Source organism: Entelurus aequoreus, linkage group LG12, assembly GCF_033978785.1.
Source record: "Entelurus aequoreus isolate RoL-2023_Sb linkage group LG12, RoL_Eaeq_v1.1, whole genome shotgun sequence".
Taxonomy (NCBI): domain Eukaryota; kingdom Metazoa; phylum Chordata; class Actinopteri; order Syngnathiformes; family Syngnathidae; genus Entelurus; species Entelurus aequoreus.
Genome location: NC_084742.1, coordinates 50,677,441 through 50,697,550, shown reverse-complemented (window position 1 = coordinate 50,697,550; position 20,110 = coordinate 50,677,441). Strand labels below are relative to the sequence as shown.

The 20,110-nt window shown below is 41.1% G+C and overlaps 1 protein-coding gene across 1 annotated transcript in view; it reads right to left on the bottom strand.

Annotated features, from left to right (window-relative positions):
- Positions 1-20,110, bottom strand: part of zanl (zonadhesin, like) — a 167,512-nt gene that overhangs the window by 93,135 nt on the left and 54,267 nt on the right. Inside the window, exons 34-67 of the mRNA XM_062064427.1 lie at positions 19,880-20,028; positions 19,677-19,805; positions 19,468-19,606; positions 19,249-19,390; positions 18,975-19,171; positions 18,765-18,903; positions 17,712-17,792; positions 17,442-17,635; positions 17,222-17,363; positions 16,850-17,136; positions 16,615-16,763; positions 15,232-15,360; positions 15,023-15,161; positions 14,806-14,947; positions 14,531-14,727; positions 14,321-14,459; positions 13,262-13,342; positions 12,990-13,183; positions 12,770-12,911; positions 12,398-12,684; positions 12,163-12,311; positions 11,959-12,087; positions 11,750-11,888; positions 11,533-11,674; positions 11,258-11,454; positions 11,048-11,186; positions 9,708-9,812; positions 9,439-9,632; positions 9,217-9,358; positions 8,499-8,743; positions 7,973-8,121; positions 7,768-7,896; positions 2,122-2,257; positions 1,908-2,049 (exon numbers count right to left, since the gene is read on the bottom strand). Coding sequence (XP_061920411.1) covers positions 1,908-2,049; positions 2,122-2,257; positions 7,768-7,896; positions 7,973-8,121; positions 8,499-8,743; positions 9,217-9,358; positions 9,439-9,632; positions 9,708-9,812; positions 11,048-11,186; positions 11,258-11,454; positions 11,533-11,674; positions 11,750-11,888; positions 11,959-12,087; positions 12,163-12,311; positions 12,398-12,684; positions 12,770-12,911; positions 12,990-13,183; positions 13,262-13,342; positions 14,321-14,459; positions 14,531-14,727; positions 14,806-14,947; positions 15,023-15,161; positions 15,232-15,360; positions 16,615-16,763; positions 16,850-17,136; positions 17,222-17,363; positions 17,442-17,635; positions 17,712-17,792; positions 18,765-18,903; positions 18,975-19,171; positions 19,249-19,390; positions 19,468-19,606; positions 19,677-19,805; positions 19,880-20,028 — 5,335 coding nt within the window. The remainder of the gene's footprint in view (positions 1-1,907; positions 2,050-2,121; positions 2,258-7,767; positions 7,897-7,972; positions 8,122-8,498; positions 8,744-9,216; positions 9,359-9,438; positions 9,633-9,707; positions 9,813-11,047; positions 11,187-11,257; positions 11,455-11,532; positions 11,675-11,749; positions 11,889-11,958; positions 12,088-12,162; positions 12,312-12,397; positions 12,685-12,769; positions 12,912-12,989; positions 13,184-13,261; positions 13,343-14,320; positions 14,460-14,530; positions 14,728-14,805; positions 14,948-15,022; positions 15,162-15,231; positions 15,361-16,614; positions 16,764-16,849; positions 17,137-17,221; positions 17,364-17,441; positions 17,636-17,711; positions 17,793-18,764; positions 18,904-18,974; positions 19,172-19,248; positions 19,391-19,467; positions 19,607-19,676; positions 19,806-19,879; positions 20,029-20,110) is intronic.

Here is a 20,110-nt window from a genome sequence, read left to right as displayed (position 1 = left end):
AGAGAGAGAGACAGAGAGCGAGAGAGAGCGTTTACAGGTGCAGCCAAGCTGCTTGCCACGGGGGGAATTCCGCCCTCAATGAAGACTCCCAGGTTTGATGGCAAGGCGAACTGGGAGGCATTTCATCCCACTTGTGACATCAATTGTAGCGTCCAGAAGAAGTGCACACCAAGTCTGACGCTCTTTTTAAACTTTTACTGAGCAACCTATACTAACACAGCTCAACTTATCTCGTTCTTTCCAAAAGGAAAACCAATCCTCACTCCTCATTTCCGCAACAGCAACGCTTCTTCCTTCTTCGCCAATCACCTTACAGGCGTACGTGCTACGTTCACAACAAAGAGGATGCAGGATGAAGTGACAGAAATTGAAATTTTTGTATTGTAATATACATCAGGAAGTGTTGTGTAAGAAAGTGTTAAAAATAAAACCATCAAAAGCCATCTGCTTTTGTATAAAGATAAGTTAGGTTAAATGAAAATATTATTATTATCTATCTTACGGTATATCAAAAATAATTTGAGCAAAATTTAATTGAAATATTGTCTGTGTGGCCCTCCAGCAGTGCTAGGGTTGCTCATGCGGCCCCCGGTAAAAATTAATTGCCCACCCCTGATTTATACCGTGCAGCCAGACAATACATATTATCTAGACCACAAGGAAGGGTTTTACATGTAAATTAGTTGCATCACAGGTCCCTTTTAAGAGAAATACAAAACCCAAAACCAGTGAAGTTGGCACGTTGTGTAAATCGTAAATAAAAACAGAATACAATGATTTGTTAATCCTTTTCAACTTATATTCAATTGAATAGACTGACAAAGACAAGCTACTTAATGTTGGAACTGTGAATTGTTTTTTTTGTTGTTGTTGCAAATAACCATTAACTTAGAATTTAATGGCAGCAACACATTGCAAAAAAGTTGGCACAGGGGCATTTTTACCACTGTGTTACATGGCCTTTACTTTTAACAACACTCAGATAACGTTTGGGAACTGAGACGACAATTTTTTGAAGCTTTTCAGGTGGAATTATTTTCCATTCTTGCTTGATGTACAGCTTAAGTTGTTCAACAGTCCGGGGTCTCCGTTGTCGTATTTTACGTTTCATAATGTGCCACACATTTTCAATGGGAGACAGGTCTGGACTACAGGCAGGCCAGTCTAGTACCCGCACTCTTTTACTATGAAGCCACGCTGTTGTAACACGTGACTTGGCATTGTCTTGCTGAAATAAGCAGGGGCGTCCATGATAACGTTGCTTGGATGGCAACATATGATGCTCCAAAACCTGTATGTACCTTTCAGCATTAATGGTGCCTTCACAGATGTGTAACTTACCCATGTCTTGGGCACTAACACACCCCCATACCATCACAGATGCTGGCTTTTGAACTTTGCGCCTATAACAATCCGGATGGTTCTTTTCCTCTTTGTTCCAGAGGACACGACGTCCACAGTTTCCAAAAACAATTTGAAATGTTTGCGCTTAACAACGTTTCTCAGTTCGAACATTAAATATCTTGTCTTTGCAGTCTTTTCAATTGTATATAGGTTGAAAAGGATTGCAAATCATTGTATTCTGTTTTTATTTACCATTTACACAATGTGCCAACTTCACTGGTTTTGGGGTTTGTATGTATTGAATGTAAAACGTATGTGAATTAAGTCTGAATGTTATGAGAAAACAAATCTAAATGAGGAAAAAAAGAATGTTAGAATATGAAAAGAATAATGTAATAGAAGAGATACAAGTCATATGTCTAAGGAGTTGTAATAATCCGGGGAAAAGGTCCAAATGTTAGCAAAACAAAGTCCTAATGATTGCAACCATTCCCTCATTAGTTGCTAATGTTCATATGAATAAAAAAAAAATGAGCGAGCACATATTTTTAAAGAGTACTTACGACAGAAGGTTTGGTTCCTCCAGGGTCCAATTTTGACCCCACGGTCCTGGCACTCGTTGGCGTAGGCTTCAATGGCGTCGCACAAAGCAGGCTTAGCACCATCCAGTGCGCAAAGATCAAAGACACAGTCTTGGAAGTAATTCTGAAAAAAAACAACAACAACATAGCTTTAAAATTAAAATAAACAACAAATCATATTATTCTGGCGACGTACATTGGGGTTGACTTTGGGGTGACACACAGCAAAAGGTCCGTTCTTGTCCAATAGAAGGCCACAGTAGGCGGAGCTCTCGTACAGCTTCTCATCTTCCTCGTTGCATTCGGGCGTAGTGATGTTGTGTTTCTTACAGCTTTTTGCATATTAACAAATAGAATAATTCATCAATACATGTAATAGATTTTTAATTGGTTCTGCTCTTATCTCACAGACAGATGTGTTTATGTAAGCATGGGTTCATGTTCCTCAGGAACCTATGAAATAAAATGTGGGGTTCCCCAAGGCTCAATTTTAGGTCCCATTATTTTTCATCTTTATATGCTGCATCTTGGGGACGTCATTAGGAGACACAGCATCAGTTTCCACGGTTACGCTGATGTTACATAGCCGTGTCTCCAGATGACACAGGACCAATATATCTACTTTTTAAACTGCATTGTAGTCACGTCATGGATGGCGGTGAATTTCCTACAACTCAACCAGGACAAAACAGAGGTTTTAGTTATAGGCCCTGAAGGCCAGAGGGAGAAACATTTAACAAAATGACAAGATTTTAAACCAACACAATCTATAAAAAAATATGTGCAGGATTTTTTTGACTCCGAGCCGATTTCTAGACCAAAAAAATGACAAACACATTTTTTAAATCATTTTAAGAATATAGCCAGAGTCCGCCCGTTTCTCTCTCAGGCAAACACGCTAATGTATGTTTTTTAGAGCTGTCCGATAATGGCTTTTTTGCAGATATCTGATATTCCGATATTGTCCAACTCTTAATTACTGATTCCGATATCAACCGATATATATACGGCCGTGGAATTAACACATTATTATGCCTAATTTTTTTTGTGGCGCCCTGCTGGATGCAATAAACAATGTAACAAGGTTTTCCAAAATAAGAGAACAACTTCAACCCAAATTATGGAAAAAAGTGCCAACATGGCACTGCCATATTTATTTTTGAAGTCACAAGTGCATTATTTTTTTTAACATGCATCAAAACAGCAGCTTGGAATTTGGAATATGCTATCCCTGAGATAATCCTGATACCCACTACAACTATGGGTAATACTAGACTTTGACTTTCACGAAGTCTAAGTCTATGTCTAAGAAAGTGCATTATTCTTTTTTTTTTTAAACATGCCTCAAAACAACAGCTACAAAAACAATGAAGGCACACAGCTTCAGTCCAGAGTATACTAGAGTAATAAAGTAAACAATAACATAGTCCTCCTTTAGTGCAAGACTGCATGGTATACTGTATAACAGGAAATTATAAACAGGGCTCAATCTGCCCTGCTCTAACATATTTGTATGAGTAACACAAATGTGCTGCAAGCTAGTGGTGAGTGCTTGAAGTGGCCTACCAGTCAGCCAGAGCTTCTGAAATGCTGCGTTGAGACAGGGCATCTCCGTTCACTGCAAGCTCCATAATGTGTGCATGCAGGGCAGACTATCCACACCAAACTCCATCGTAGCTTTTGCCATACTGCGTGCGTTGTCCCTGACCACAATGTGAGCTTTCGCCCTGGAGTGTTTTTTGTTGTAGTTTAGTTTTTTCTCTGCGGAGTCTTTAAGCGACAACTGCGTGGTACTACTTTTTTTTGGTGTTTGCTTTTCATCCATCTTCCGCTTGTATTCATCGTGTATCTCCTTATGATTCTTGAAGAGTTGGGAGATCAAATTGCTCGTATTAAAGGAAGACGTCTTGGTTCCTCCTCGCATAACCAACTTGTTGCAGTCATTACAAATTGCCAGTTTTTTATCCGTCAGACACACTTTAAAATAATCCCAAACCATAGACATTGTATCGTTAGTCAGTCACCGAGCGAGCTCGCTTTAGCCACGGCTACAGCACCGGCAACAACACACTCTTGTTGTTGTTGTTATGCTCTGCTCGCGGCGGTTTGATGAGGTCATCAAGCGTCGCCAGTAAACCTCTCAAGCTGCAGTCGTCAACTCCTGTGTTGTGTGTGTGAGAGGGGAGAGGGGAGAGGGGAGGGGCTGCTGACTGGGTTTATATCCGTGTTTTATCGGATATGTACTGCTCCGTACAACGGCGTTTTAAAAAGTCATTAACTTAACTTTTTGAAACCGATGCCGATATTATCGAACATCTCTAATGTTTTTATTTCCGGTCGTTTAAACTACTGTATTGTAGTGATGCGGACCCTGTATCAATCCGTCTTGGTGAAGAAGGAACTGAGCCGAAAGGCAAAACTCTCAATTTACCGGTCGATCTTTGTTCCCATCCTCACCTATGGTCATGAGCTTTGGGTTATGACTAAAAGGACAAGATCACATGTACAAGCGGCCGAAATGAGTTTCCTCCGTCGGGTGGTGGGGCTCTCCCTTAGAGATAGGGTGAGAAGCTCTGTCATCCGGGAGGAGCTCAGAGTAAAGCCGCTGCTCCACCACGGCGCCATTTTCTAGACGAGTTCAATCACTGCAGGTGCTGCGGGTTAAACATCTGCAGTATTTTCTTCTGTTTAGTGCCTTGAACTGGAAGTACAAGTGACGTTTTGTCTACTTTTGGATTTTCCTTCGCTGACGGCCATAATGTTTTGTATTCAACAAAAAGTTTTCATGAAACACAGATAGAGACACTAATATGGCACCATTTTGTTGACTGGTTCACTCAATGCAGGTGCTGCGGGTTAAACGTCTGCACTAATTCCTTCTGTTTAGTGCCTTGAACCAGAAGTACAAGTCACGTTTTGTCTACTTATGGATTTTTCTTTGCTAACGGCCATATAGTTTTGTATTCACCAAAGATGTTCATACAACACAGATAGAGACACTAATATGGCACCATTTTGTTGACTGGTTCATTCACTGCAGGTGCTGCAGGTTAAACGTCTGCAGTATTTCCTTCTGTTTAGTGCCTTAAACCGAAAGTACAAGTGACATTTTGCCAACTTATGGATTTTTCTTCGCTGATGGCCATAATGTTTTGTATTCAACAAAAAGTTTTCATAAAACACAGATAGAGACACTAATATGGCACCATTTTGTTGACTGGTCCACTCACTGCAGGTGCTGCGGGTTAAACGTCTGCAGTATTTCCTTCTGTTTAGTGCCTTGAACCGGAAGTACCAGTGCCGTTCTACCATAGCGTTTCTACTTGTATGGTTTCTTCATTTATCATTTCAAGCAACGTTACATATTAGATAGTAGTGTTTCCATGCATATTTGTACGTGCTATCGTAACGTAATAAAGCTAGTTTACAAGTGTCTGTGTTAGTATTATTAACCTACAATGGCATTTTTTTTTTGTATTCTGTCAATTTCACAAATTCTTCAGCAAATTCACCAAGACCTCACCGTGGAGTTTTTGAGTCCGTTTCGCTGATTGGAGAGCTAGATTCTGCAGCTAGTGGAAACAATTAAGGTATGTAAATAAACATTTACAAAATCTTTCTGTGTAAATAACTCAGTTTACAATGTATATATCTGCGGTTTTAGCCCAGTGCAGCTAATATAAAGACTTTTTTTTTTCTTCTAAAAGTAGGTGCGGCTTATACACCAGTGCGCTCTATAGTCTGTAAAATAGGGTACCTATTTCTCTAGCATTTGTGTTCGCCGTAACTGATAGGGCTAATTGATTATTCATTAGTAAGATAATTATGCCACTATTAAAGGAATAAATGTCAATTATTGGAGTGTGCTAAAATATAGCGGCAGTTTTGCAAGAGAAATGAACGCTTGTGTATCAAAGCAAAGTAGTCAGCAGTGGTGCAAGTCAGCAGACCAACGACAGGTTCGGTTGCGAGGGCCTGGTCAATGTGGTGCCTGGTCCGTGTACCTCCCGTTCATTCGATTTCGAATTCGCCAATACAAATCAAAAAACTAATTTTGGGCCATTTTTTCAAATTTTTATTTCTGAAACAAAACTTGGACAACTATCTAATGACAGTTTTTTAAAACGACAATAGGACTCCTGCTGAACAAAGGTGTTACCTTTATGTTAAAAACACACTAAACGCAAAGGAAAAGCTAAAAAACTGCTTCCGGTTCAATTTGTCATCACACAGATAACCTCGCATTTTTGCATTTTGGATAAACACGAATTGGAATTTTGTGTTTATCTGGAAAAATAAAAATCCATAAAATGAAAACAGCACAAAATCAAATTTTATGGCAATACTTTAATGAAAATCAACCCTTTTTTGTTTGTTTTCAAATCTGCCATATATAGTAAAAATAAAAAAATGGCCCTAACTTTGTTTTTTGATTTGCGTTTCAGAATTGGAAATGGAATGAACGGAAGGTACACGGACCTTATATGCACGTACATACACAGTATACTGCAGTACTAGCCTATTTTAATGGTGTAGTTGACCATTTTAGTTAGTTCTTTAAAAAAACAGATAATAAGTCTGTTGACCGCTTGTGCCTTTGAGTAGAGAAAATAATCTTACACAAGATAGCAGCAGATAGGGCCTTGTTAGTCACCAATGAATTAATTCAGAATCACTGGTGCGACAGTGGACAAAAGTGGATAAATGTCTGAAACAGGAAACAAAAACTCTGAACTAGATCACTAAAAATAAGTTAATTTGCATCTCTGTAAGGAAATTTAAAAACACATAACACTATTTTCTGTTTTTGTACTACTTACTACATCTTCAATGTTTGGCTAGGTTAAAACAAAAAAACATTGTCTGTCTTTTTCTGCATTTATTTTTTTAACCTGCAAGCAAAGTCCACCTGAAACTATTTTGGGGTAGACTTGATGCCTCAAGTGGATTTGCACAAAATAATTTCATATGCCCGTGATCCAAATAGGAAATTGGAAGAAACAATTTTTTATCCGATTTTTTTTCCATTTCGGTTCTAAAATATTGAAAAATTAGATTTTTTTAATTTATTTTTTTTGTTTTATATTAAAATATTTATGAACCAATAATACACGAATTGCACACTGGGAGATGCTGGCACTAACTACGAACGTGCGCTGGATTGTTCCAGAGACAAGAAAATACATATTGTTTGTGTTTTTTTATGTATATGAAAAAACTAATTATCATTCAATATATGCCAGCAGATACCAAAACGCATGAATTCATTTAAATCAGTCCCTTAAGTCATCCAGCAGCTATAACATTTGAAAATGATATTGCTGTCTGTACGATATTTCTATTATTTTTTTCGACAGTGCATACACAGTATGTTGACAAGCATACATCGCAATCACCTTCTTTCGCACAGCTATTTCTGCGGAAATGCCAACCTGCATGCACGTTTCAGGCGTGCTAAATAAAGATGCAAAAGAGCCCCCGTGGAATGGTTTGTCTTGATAAATCATAAAGACTGTGAGTAGCTAAGATCAAGCAAAGAACTTTTAAGTTCCCAGGCCTTTGGTAAAGAACCTGAGCTAGAAGGTATTTTTTAATATATTCATATACTGTGATACATACAGTATATTAGGTCAGGAAAAAACACAAAGGCTATGAAATAGCCTATGTGTTTTTTCCTGACTTTACGTATATTCCGCTCTACCACTGTATTGAGCACTGTATAACCAATAAACGGATAAACCACAGAAACCTCGACTATACATATATATATATATATATATATATATATATATATACAGTTTATATATATATTTATTTACATACTTTTTCTCAAAATACTCACTCTGGATCGATGTTCCAGCTATGTCCGAAGTCATTGATATTACCGGTCACCGTCCCGTCCGGCTTGCGGAAATCATCAATGGAGATTCCATTGTAGTTGCCACACATTCCACACAATGTGTTCTTATAGCTACGTAAAAAAAACATTTTTTATCAAGAATCCAATGGAAAAAACAAAAATATTCAAGTGTTCAGATTGCACTCACTCTTGAATCAATTTGATGTCCATAAACTGGTTGCCATCATAGCGCACAACAACGCCAAATTCCATTGACACTGTGTAGTGTCTTCCTGACCGGAACACCGAGACACCCGGCGCCGGAGACACGGGCAGGTTGACTTTGGACCCATTTACCTGCATAAGCAACGCAAAAAAACGTTTTAATATTATGAGAAAGGTCATAATATCATAAGGAAGAAGTGGTAATGAAGAAAATCACGTCTTAATATTACGACATAAAAAGCACCGGTAATTGTTTGATAAGGGATACTGTAAAGTTGGACGAAAATGAAAATGTAATGACCTAATTAGAAGATTATTTTTGTAATACTACAAGAAAAGAATGTTGTTGAGGATATAGTTGGTCTGGAGATTGCATAAAAGTCATTATATTACATGAAAAAAGTAAATATTAAGAGATAAGCAATTGTAATGTAAAGACGAAAAGTAAAGTCTTAACATTAATATAATTAAGTCGTAGCATTACGGAAAAAAGTTGTAGTGTTCCTTACGTGAACCGTGCCGCCTTTGAGGATGGACACCTTGACCTGGCGCACGTACACGTGCACTGCCTTCACATAGGAGATGGCGGGGTTGTTGTATCTATTTTCGTTGTCGGCGTACACCTCGAAGTCGGGTAATAATGTCGCATTGCAGACGGCCGACATCAGGTAACTGCAGTTGCCCATGAAACTGTACATGACGCCATCGAAGGTTGTGTAGTGCGGGTCGCTGTGCGCCACGCACGTTGCAGAACCTTAAGGGAATCACAAAAAAATCAATTGAGTAAAACCAAACTACCATAATTACAAAAACGCACAGGAAGTCGGGCTATTTTGGCTTAAATAAAACAATAACAACATCCAGACCGAAATGGGTAGAGGAGTATTTAAAAAAAAAAATCCAGACCCTAATGTTACTTTCACAATGCCACTTTAACTGAGCAACATGACATTTGGTAGGCATGTCTATCATGATCAGATCCACATAAAAGTCTGAAGAACCCCTGCCCGAATGACTATGAACCACTAACATCCTGTTTACCTCTGAGCGGTGTGCAGAATATTTTCCAAAAAAATTGACATTTTGTAGGCAGGTCTATAATGAGTAGACAACTAAACGTACAAAAACATCTCAAGAACCGCTGCCCGAAAACACGCAGGAAGTCGGACATTTTGTTCACTACCAACATTTTCAAAGCGACAATCAAATGTTTTTTTAACAGGTTACCTTTAGTGTAGCATCCTGGTATGCCATTAACCTCGCGACACTCCTCAGTTGGACCGCAAGAGCTATCCTCACATTCAAAAGTGTAGTTCCCGACACAACGACACAGCTTTGAGCAACCGTCTCCGTATAGGATTTGTCCAGGCTAAAAAGAAAATGAAAAGTTACTGTGTGTGAGGCTTATCATTTTGTACAAATGTTAAAAATACGTCAAGCTATTCCGACCTCGTAATAGTTGTTGTGGTCATCCAAGCAACCACACTTCTCCAATGGCACGCAGTGTTTTCCTTTGAAGACAAAGCCTGGTTTGCAAAAGCAACCAGTGATACAAGAGCCGCTACAGTTGCTGGAAGGTTCCATGCAAGTAGGGATACAAGCTGGGCCACATTCTATGAAGTCAGCATTTGGGGGGCACTGACCTGCATGACAAAAAATAGTAAACAGTTTAGGAAATCAGTAATTAAAATCCTAGGTGTCCTGAAAAAGGGCCATACTTGGTGTTGTAACTCCAGGAGTTGTTGGTTGTGGTGTAGAAACTACTGGTATTGTTACATCAGGTGTAGTATCTGGGCGGTATGTTGGTTGAGGTGTTGTTGATCCTGGGATGTTATAAAGACTTGTAGAACATGACACAATTCATAGAGATAACTACTTTTTCAGTGTAGTGGTATCCAGTAAGCATTAACAAAACTCCTCAGTTGGGGAATGACATTTTTCCCAGAATGTTCTGGAAATTGTATAGCTGTCGCCACATCTCATTAGATTCGGTACAATACACCATACAGGGTGGATCCCAGATGTGTAATGTGGTGTTTAGACACTAGAACAAATGTTCATACCCAAAGAACAAAGGTATCATCTATCAAAGGTGCCTTCTGATGTTCCCCCAAGTAAGTAAAAAAGGAGGCCAACTTGGAAGAAGCCTCAGAGAGTAGTTATGCTCGAGGAACTATGTCTCACAACTGGTGAAGGGAACAGCCCTATGCTAGCATGGTAAATCTGGATACAGCAAGTGGAGCTGTAATGGAGTGAAGGGAGTGTCTGCTACTGCTGGTTTTTAACCTTTCAAAGTTGTCTACAGCAAGTGAGGTGAGTGAAAAAGGCACACAACATATGCCTGATTACTTGATGCACTGAGCTAATTCAAAAAAATAAATGGACCTCTTATTTGAAGCATATAGACAGGCCATGAGGACACGTACAGTTGAGACAATAGGAGCTGTTGTGACTGGAACACTCATAAACACATTATGCTAAAGCTACAACTGGAAAGATCTATTGCTTCTGGATTATCCTGCACCATCTGTGGCTGTGAGGAGCTTTTAAGACTAGGGATAAACTGGGAATAGCAGCGTGGGGCCCCCAATGAGGAATGATGAGAGCAGAGGGGTAGTTAGGCAGAGATTGACAAGACGTTGTCCACCAATGTTTGATCATTAGGAAACAAGCTGGAGGAATTGCAATAACTGGAAGTGAACCAACGTTCTTACCCAGATTACAAGATTACGAATGCAATAACTCAGTTTTCTCTGGACATCCATCAAGTTTGTCTTTTGGTTGCTTCCTGTCATAAAATCCTAGAAATTAGAGGCCACCCTAGAAGAGTAGTCACAGAGTAGACTTGCTACAGTAACCAAAGATCATGGTTGGTTTTGGTAACATCTCTGTGCTACCATGGTAAAACTTCAGGAAAAGGCAGGTGATAAGGGAAGTTTGTAATTCCGAGTTTTAAATAACCGAAATCCCAATCTCTACTCGGTTAAGCGGAAGGCAATGTATGGATGGACCTCAGGAACAGTAGTCCATTAGTGGAGAGTCATGTAAAATATCTTACCCGTAGGAAAACAGCCCAACTCTCCTTCCTGTACTTGACACTCATGCTTTGGGGGACAGCCAGATGGGTTACAAAGAACAGAGGGGGCTTCACATCTACACTTCTGGGTACAGTTCTCAGTGTAGAACTCCTCTCCAGGCTAAAACAACACATACAATTGAGAAAAGTGTACAATTTATCTTATAACCTAGCATAGCATTGAGGTATTACCTGGTAATACTGGCCGTTGGTGTGTTGGCAGCCACAGGAACTGTTGTTCACGCATTTTCCAGCACTTAGAATGTAGCCAGGATTACACACACAGGACTCAGTGCATGGTCCGCTGCAGCCAGGCGGTCTCCCAGAACACGTCTCTTGACAGGGATCTGCACAAGGCTTGTAATGGCTGTTGGGTGGGCAGCTCAAAGCTAAGCAGGAGAAAACAAGGGGGTAAGGTAGAAAACCAACTATGCCGCCTCAATGTCCATTGTGGACTTTATACTCACGACAGAAGGTTTGGTTCCTCCAGGATCCGATCGGGACCCCACGATCCTGGCACTCAGTGGCATAGGCTTCAATGGCTTCGCACAGGATGGAAGGCGCTCCATCCAGCTCACAAAGATCAAAGACACAGTCCTTGAAGTAACTCTGAAGACATTAAAAAAAATGCTTAAATTCAAATGACTTGCGTTTATGATTATGAAAGCTTGCGTAGTGACTCACATTGGGGTTGACTTTGGAGTGACACACAGCAAAAGGACCATTTTTGTCCAAAATAATGCCACAATATCCAGAGCTCTCATACAGCGTCTGCTCGTCTTCCCCACACCCAGGAATAGTGGTGTTGGGCTTAGCGTTACACCTTGTTCAAAAATGAAATGTTAGACTTCATTTTCACCTTTCGTGTTCTTATCAAGTAACGTAATCCTTACTCTGGATCCATGTTCCAGCTGTGTCCAAACTCATTAGGATCGTTGGTTAATGACCCATTAGGGGTGCGGAAGTCGTCCTTGGCGTCCCCGTTGTAATTTCCACACAGTCCACACAGTAAGTTCTTATAGCTGCGCAAAAACAAATCCAGAATCCATTTTTCCCGGAACTTCTAATGGAAAGGTAATTGTTCCGTTTGTACTCACTCTTTAATCACTTTGATGTCCATGAAATGGTTTCCATCGTAGCGCACCGTCACACCAAAATCCAAGGACACGGTGTAATGTTTCCCTGATTTGAATACAGAGACACCTGGAAACGGACTCAGTGGCAGGTTGACTTTAATGCCATTAACCTGGACGTAGAGAGCAAATTGTGTGATAAGCGACTAAATGGTTTTGAAAAGTTACCAAAAAGACATTAGAGAATCAAGGTTTTTACATGCACGGTGCCTCCTTTGAAGATGGAGACATTATGCACAGTGCCCCACTGGAAGATTGAGGACGTCCCATTGGGATACAATACAAGCACATGGACCGCCTTAACGTATGAGATGGTGGGCCTGTTGTAGCGGTTTTCATTGTCAGTGTGGACCTCGAAAAGTGGCAAAGCTGATGATATGTTGCAGATCCCAGCCATCAAATAACTGCAGTTGCCCATGAAGTTGTACTTGCGTTTGTCGAAAGTTGTGTAGTGTGGATCGCCAGATGCTATGCATGACGATGTACCTGGGTGGAATAACACAAGACAAACACATTTAGGTTCCTGAGTTTGATTAGTATTAAAATAATTCCTGATTGCTTGACACGTTACCTTTAGGGTAGCATCCGGGAACACCATTAACCTCACGACACTCCTCAGTGGGATCACAGGAGTTATCCACACATTCCAAAGTGTAGTTCCCTGCACAGCGACACAGCTTTGAGCAGCCGTCACCAAATACAATCTGGCCAGGCTACAAAAAACCCCACAACAAAATCAACTTATTGAAGGTGACATTACGGTAGTTATGTTGAAATTGGAGCTATCCAACCTCGTAATAGTTATTTTGGTCATCCAGGCAACCGCATTTCTCCAGTGGAACGCAGTGTTTTCCCTTGAAGACAAAGCCTGGTTTGCAAAAGCAGCCAGTGATACAGGAACCACTACAGTTGCGGGAAGGTTCCATGCAAGTAGGGATACAAGCCGGACCACATTCAATGTAGTCTGCATTTGGAGGGCACTGGACTGTATGGCAAAGACAACAATAAACAGCTTTAAAACTAGTGAGTACATTAAAACAATTATTTACAAGCTATTCTGTACTTGGTTTTGGTGTTGTTGGTCTTGGAGTTGAAGGTTCAGGTGAAGTCACTCCAGGACTAGTTGGTTGAGGTGTAGTTGATCCTGGAATGCCATAAAGCCTTTTAGTGCATTACATGAGAATGTAAAACAAATACTGTGAGTATTTTAAGACAAGTAGTACTGGGGTAAAGTTAGCAAAACTGCTAACTCTTCATCAGAGAAAATACATTCAGCTAAATTACCTAAAGGTTCTTGACACACCTTGAGAACTTCAGGGACAATAGCTTGGACTGACAAACTCTGTTGTTAGAGGAACTTGAGGGTGAATCATGAAAGTATAATATGTTGTTTGAATGTTGGACATGGTCTAAAGGGGTACTCAAGGATCAAGGATCAATTAGCTCGAGGGTGCATGGAGTATTTGAGTAAAAAGCTCATGGGATTAGAGGGTGTAATGTACCAACCAAGGTTTGGGTTAAATAAACTTCTTTGGGTGTAGTAGTTCAAGAATGTCAGGGTTGAGGGAAGGGAAGAATACGACCTTGGATATAAGCAGCGGAAATAAGTTAGTTCTGCAGGATGTCCTGGCAAGATCATTCCAGGAGAGACTCAGTTTATGTGGCCTGGGTATCTTAAGATCCTACAGATGCTTACCTGGTAGAGTGTTTGGGGGTTCTGAGTTCTGTTAGAAGGCTTATCTCTTAAAGTTTGTTCACAAGTCCATCAACGTTCTTACCCAGATTACACAATTATGAATACAAGAGCTCAGTTTTCTCTGGACATCCATCAAGTTTGTCTTTTGGTTGCTTCCTCTGGTAAGGTTCGAGAAATTGGAGGCCACCCTGGAAGAGTCCTCACAGGGTAGACTTGCAACAGGAACTATAGATCACAGTTGGTTTTGGGAACATCTCTGTGCTACCATGGTGAAACTTCAGGAAAAGGCAGGCGCAAAGGGAAGTTTGTGCTTCCGCGTATAAGATAACAGAATTCCCTATCTCAACTTGGATAAGCAGAACACAATGTATGGATGGACCCCAGGAACAGTAGTCCATTAGTGGAGAGTCATGTCAAATATCTTACCTGTAGGAAAACAGCCCAACTCTCCTTCCTGTACTTGACACTCATGCTTTGGGGGACAGCCAGATGGGTTACAAAGAACAGAGGGGGCTTCACATCTACACTTCTGGGTACAGTTCTCAGTGTAGAACTCCTCTCCAGGCTAAAACAACACATACAATTGAGAAAAGTGTACAATTTATCTTATAACCTAGCATAGCATTGAGGTATTACCTGGTAATACTGGCCGTTAGTGTGTTGGCAGCCACAGGAACTGTTGTTCACGCATTTTCCAGCACTTAGAATGTAGCCAGGATTACACACACAGGACTCAGTGCATGGTCCGCTGCAGCCAGGCGGTCTCCCAGAACACGTCTCTTGACAGGGATCTGCACAAGGCTTGTAATGGCTGTTGGGTGGGCAGCTCAAAGCTAAGCAGGAGAAAACAAGGGGGTAAGGTAGAAAACCAACTATGCCGCCTCAATGTCCATTGTGGACTTTATACTCACGACAGAAGGTTTGGTTCCTCCAGGATCCGATCGGGACCCCACGATCCTGGCACTCAGTGGCATAGGCTTCAATGGCTTCGCACAGGATGGAAGGCGCTCCGTCCAGCTCACAAAGATCAAAGACACAGTCCTTGAAGTAACTCTGAAGACATTAAAAAAAATGCTTAAATTCAAATGACTTGCGTTTATGATTATGAAAGCTTGCGTAGTGACTCACATTGGGGTTGACTTTGGAGTGACACACAGCAAAAGGACCATTTTTGTCCAAAATAATGCCACAATATCCAGAGCTCTCATACAGCGTCTGCTCGTCTTCCCCACACCCAGGAATAGTGGTGTTGGGCTTAGCGTTACACCTTGTTCAAAAATGAAATGTTAGACTTCATTTTCACCTTTCGTGTTCTTATCAAGTAACGTAATCCTTACTCTGGATCCATGTTCCAGCTGTGTCCAAACTCATTAGGATCGTTGGTTAATGACCCATTAGGGGTGCGGAAGTCGTCCTTGGCGTCCCCGTTGTAATTTCCACACAGTCCACACAGTAAGTTCTTATAGCTGCGCAAAAACAAATCCAGAATCCATTTTTCCCGGAACTTCTAATGCAGGGGTGGGCAATTAATTTTTACCGGGGGCCGCATGAGCTACCCGAGCACTGTTGGAGGGCCACATCGACAATATTTCAATTAAATTTTGCTCAATATTATTTTTGATGTATACCGTAAGATAAATAATAATAATAATAATAATAATAGTAATACTTCAACATAGTGTGTGTAACAGCATTCCATGACTAATATATATAAATTAACATTAATAATAAATGACAGTAAAATAAGCACACGTATGACTGAGGAGTCATAGTGTAACTTTGTGTGGTGTTTGAGTTGTCCGACTTTTTGTGTGGCCTTAAACGCACCAGTGGTTTAGTGCTATGCGTGTTGGTGACAGATGACAAGTTGGTTTTGGCCTGGTTTGTACGGCAGAAAATGACTAGTTTTTCGAGATAGAATTGTTTTACTCATGTTTTTGGTGTGGTTATGTCCGAATATAAACAGTTTTGTTCAATAAAGTGATCGATATAATTCCTGTCCTCGAAGCATCTCGATAGACGTTACAATAATTGAACGGTGTTCAATTGAACGGTGTTGACGAACACCGTTAGGGCCGCTTGTTGTCACTGTCACTCAAAGTTGCATTGCAAAATTACATAGAATAAATATGTTTATTTTGTTTAGAATTCAGATGGGATTTGATTTGGTGCGCGGCATATACTTGCTGCGCGCAGCAGACGCTTGAGCAGTGCGCAATTGCGCAGGCACGCACCTTAGGTGAGGGGACGTTGCTTTGCAGTTCATGTGTTGTTGAAAACACGGCATTCCTCATCAACTTTTGTCTTTTTGGCGTCTCGGGTGTAAACCGTGCATCACTTGTCGCTGCATGTGCACCTTCACTCGCAGGTTACACACGGACACACGCCCATAAATAATACTTTTCAAAATAAAAGCAGCACAGTTGTATTGCGCGCAGGACAGATGTTTTTTCAACTTTATTTTGTAATTGCAGTTGTTCACATTCACTCACAATCACGCATACGTCCACACGGAAGTAATACAAATAACGATTTTCAAAACAAAAGCAGCACCGTTGTATTGCACACTCGACATAGATACTTTTTAAAATGTATTTTGTAATTTATAATTGGCCTCACGCGGGCCGGACAGGGACGCACAAAGGGCCGGATGCGGCCCGCGGGCCGCAGAATGCCCAGGTCTGTTCTAATGGAAAGGTAATTGTTCCGTTTGTACTCACTCTTTAATCACTTTGATGTCCATGAAATGGTTTCCATCGTAGCGCACCGTCACACCAAAATCCAAGGACACGGTGTAGTGCTTCCCTGATTTGAACACAGAGACACCTGGAAATGGACTCAGCGGCAGGTTGACTTTTATGCCATTAACCTGGACGTAGAGAGCAAATTGTGTGATAAGCGACTAAATGGTTTTGAAAAGTTACCAAAAATACATTAGAGAATCAAGGTTTTTACATGCACGGTGCCTCCTTTGAAGATGGAGACATTATGCACAGTGCCCCACTGGAAGATTGAGGACGTCCCATTGGGATACAATACAAGCACATGGACCGCCTTAACGTATGAGATGGTGGGCCTGTTGTAGCGGTTTTCATTGTCAGTGTGGACCTCGAAAAGTGGCAAAGCTGATGATATGTTGCAGATCCCAGCCATCAAATAACTGCAGTTGCCCATGAAGTTGTACTTGCGTTTGTCAAAAGTTGTGTAGTGTGGATCGCCAGATGCTATGCATGACGATGTACCTGGGTGGAGTAACACAAGACAAACACATTTAGGTTCCTGAGTTTGATTAGTATTAAAATAACTCCTGATTGCTTGACACGTTACCTTTAGGGTAGCATCCGGGAACACCATTAACCTCACGACACTCCTCAGTGGGATCACAGGAGTTATCCACACATTCCAAAGTGTAGTTCCCTGCACAGCGACACAGCTTTGAGCAGCCGTCTCCAAATACAATCTGGCCAGGCTACAAAAAAACCCACAACAAAATCAACTTATTGAAGGTGACATTACGCTAGTTATGTTGAAATTGGAGCTATCCAACCTCGTAATAGTTATTGTGGTCATCCAGGCAACCGCATTCCTCCAGTGGAACGCAGTGTTTTCCCTTGAAGACAAAGCCTGGTTTGCAAAAGCAGCCAGTGATACAGGAACCACTACAGTTGCTGGAAGGTTCCATGCAAGTAGGGATACAAGCCGGACCACATTCAATGTAGTCTGCATTTGGAGGGCACTGGACTGTATGGCAAAGACAACAATAAACAGCTTTAAAACTAGTAAGTACATTAAAACAATTATTTACAAGCTATTCTACTTGGTTTTGGTGTTGTTGGTCTTGGAGTTGAAGGTTCAGGTGAAGTCACTCCAGGACTAGTTGGTTGAGGTGTAGTTGATCCTGGAATGCCATAAAGCCTTTTAGTGCATTAGACATGAGAATGGAAAACAAATAAGTATTTTAAGACAAGTAGTACTGAGGTAAAGTTAGCAAAACTGCTAACTCTTCATCAGAGAAAATACATTCAGCTAAATTACCTAAAGGTTCTTGACACACCTTGAGAACTTCAGGGACAATAGCTTGGACTGACAAACTCTGTTGTTAGAGGAACTTGAGGGTGAATCATGAAAGTATATGTTGTTTGAATGTTGGACATGGTCTAAAGGGGTACTCAAGGATAAAGGATCAATTAGCTCGAGGGTGCATGGAGTATTTGAGTAAAAAACTCCTGGGATTAGAGGGTGTAATGTACCAACCAAGGTTTGGGTGAAATAAACTTCTTTGGGTGTAGTAGTTGAAGAATGTCAGGGTTGAGGGAAGGGAAGAATACGATCTTGGATATAAGCAGCGGAAATAAGTTAGTTCTGCAGGATGTCCTGGCAAGATCATTCCAGGAGAGCCTCAGTTTATGTGGCCTGGGTATCTTAAAATCCTACAGATGCTTACCTGGTAGAGTGTTTGGGGGTTCTGAGTTCTGTTAGAAGGCTTATCTCTTAAAGTTTGTTCACAAGTCCATCAACGTTCTTACCCAGATTACACAATTATGAATACAAGAGCTCAGTTTTCTCTGGACATCCATCAAGTTTGCCTTTTGGTTGCTTCCTCTGGTAAGGTTCGAGAAATTGGAGGCCACCCTGGAAGAGTCCTCACAGGGTAGACTTGCAACAGGAACTATAGATCACGGTTGGTTTTGGGAACATCTCTGTGCTACCATGGTGAAACTTCAGGAAAAGGCAGGTGCAAAGGGAAGTTTGTGCTTCCGCGTATAAGATAACAGAATTCCCTATCTCAACTTGGATAAGCAGAAGACAATGTATGGATGGACCCCAGGAACAGTAGTCCATTAGTGGAGAGTCATGTCAAATATCTTACCTGTAGGAAAACAGCCCAACTCTCCTTCCTGTACTTGACACTCATGCTTTGGGGGACAGCCAGATGGGTTACAAAAAACAGAGGGGGCTTCACATCTACACTTCTGGGTACAGTTCTCAGTGTAGAACTCCTCTCCAGGCTAAAACAACACATACAATTGAGAAAAGTGTACAATTTATCTTATAACCTAGCATAGCATTGAGGTATTACCTGGTAATACTGGCCGTTGGTGTGTTGGCAGCCACAGGAACTGTTGTTCACGCATTTTCCAGCACTTAGAATGTAGCCAGGATTACACACACAGGACTCAGTGCATGGTCCGCTGCAGCCAGGCGGTCTCCCAGAACACGTCTCTTGACAGGGATCTGCACAAGGCTTGTAATGGCTGTTGGGTGGGCAGCTCAAGGCTAAGCAGAAGAAAACAAGGGGTAAAGTAGAAAACCAACTATGCCGCCTCAATGTCCATTGTGGACTTTATACTCACGACAGAAGGTTTGGTTCCTCCAGGATCCGATCGGGACCCCACGATCCTGGCACTCAGTGGCATAGGCTTCAATGGCTTCGCACAGGATGGAAGGCGCTCCGTCCAGCTCACAAAGATCAAAGACACAGTCCTTGAAGTAACTCTGAAGACATTTTTTAAAAAATGCTTAAATTCAAATGACTTGCGTTTATGATTATGAAAGCTTGCGTAGCGACTCACATTGGGGTTGACTTTGGAGTGACACACAGCAAAAGGACCATTTTTGTCCAAAATAATGCCACAATATCCAGAGCTCTCATACAGCGTCTGCTCGTCTTCCCCACACCCAGGAATAGTGGTGTTGGGCTTAGCATTACACCTTGTTCAAAAATGAAATGTTAGACTTTATTTTCACCTTTCGTGTTCTTATCAAGTAACGTAATCCTTACTCTGGATTCATGTTCCAGCTGTGTCCAAACTCATTAGGATCGTTGGTTAATGACCCATTAGGGATGCGGAAGTCGTCCTTGGCGTCCCCGTTGTAATTTCCACACAGTCCACAGAGTAAGTTCTTATAGCTGTACAAACACGAATCCAGAATCCATCTTCCCGGAACTTCTAATGGAAAGGTAATTGTTCCGTTTGTACTCACTCTTTAATCACTTTGATGTCCATGAAATGGTTTCCATCGTAGCGCACCGTCACACCAAAATCCAAGGACACGGTGTAATGTTTCCCTGATTTGAATACAGAGACACCTGGAAACGGACTCAGTGGCAGGTTGACTTTAATGCCATTAACCTGGACGTAGAGAGCAAATTGTGTGATAAGCGACTAAATGGTTTTGAAAAGTTACCAAAAAGACATTAGAGAATCAAGGTTT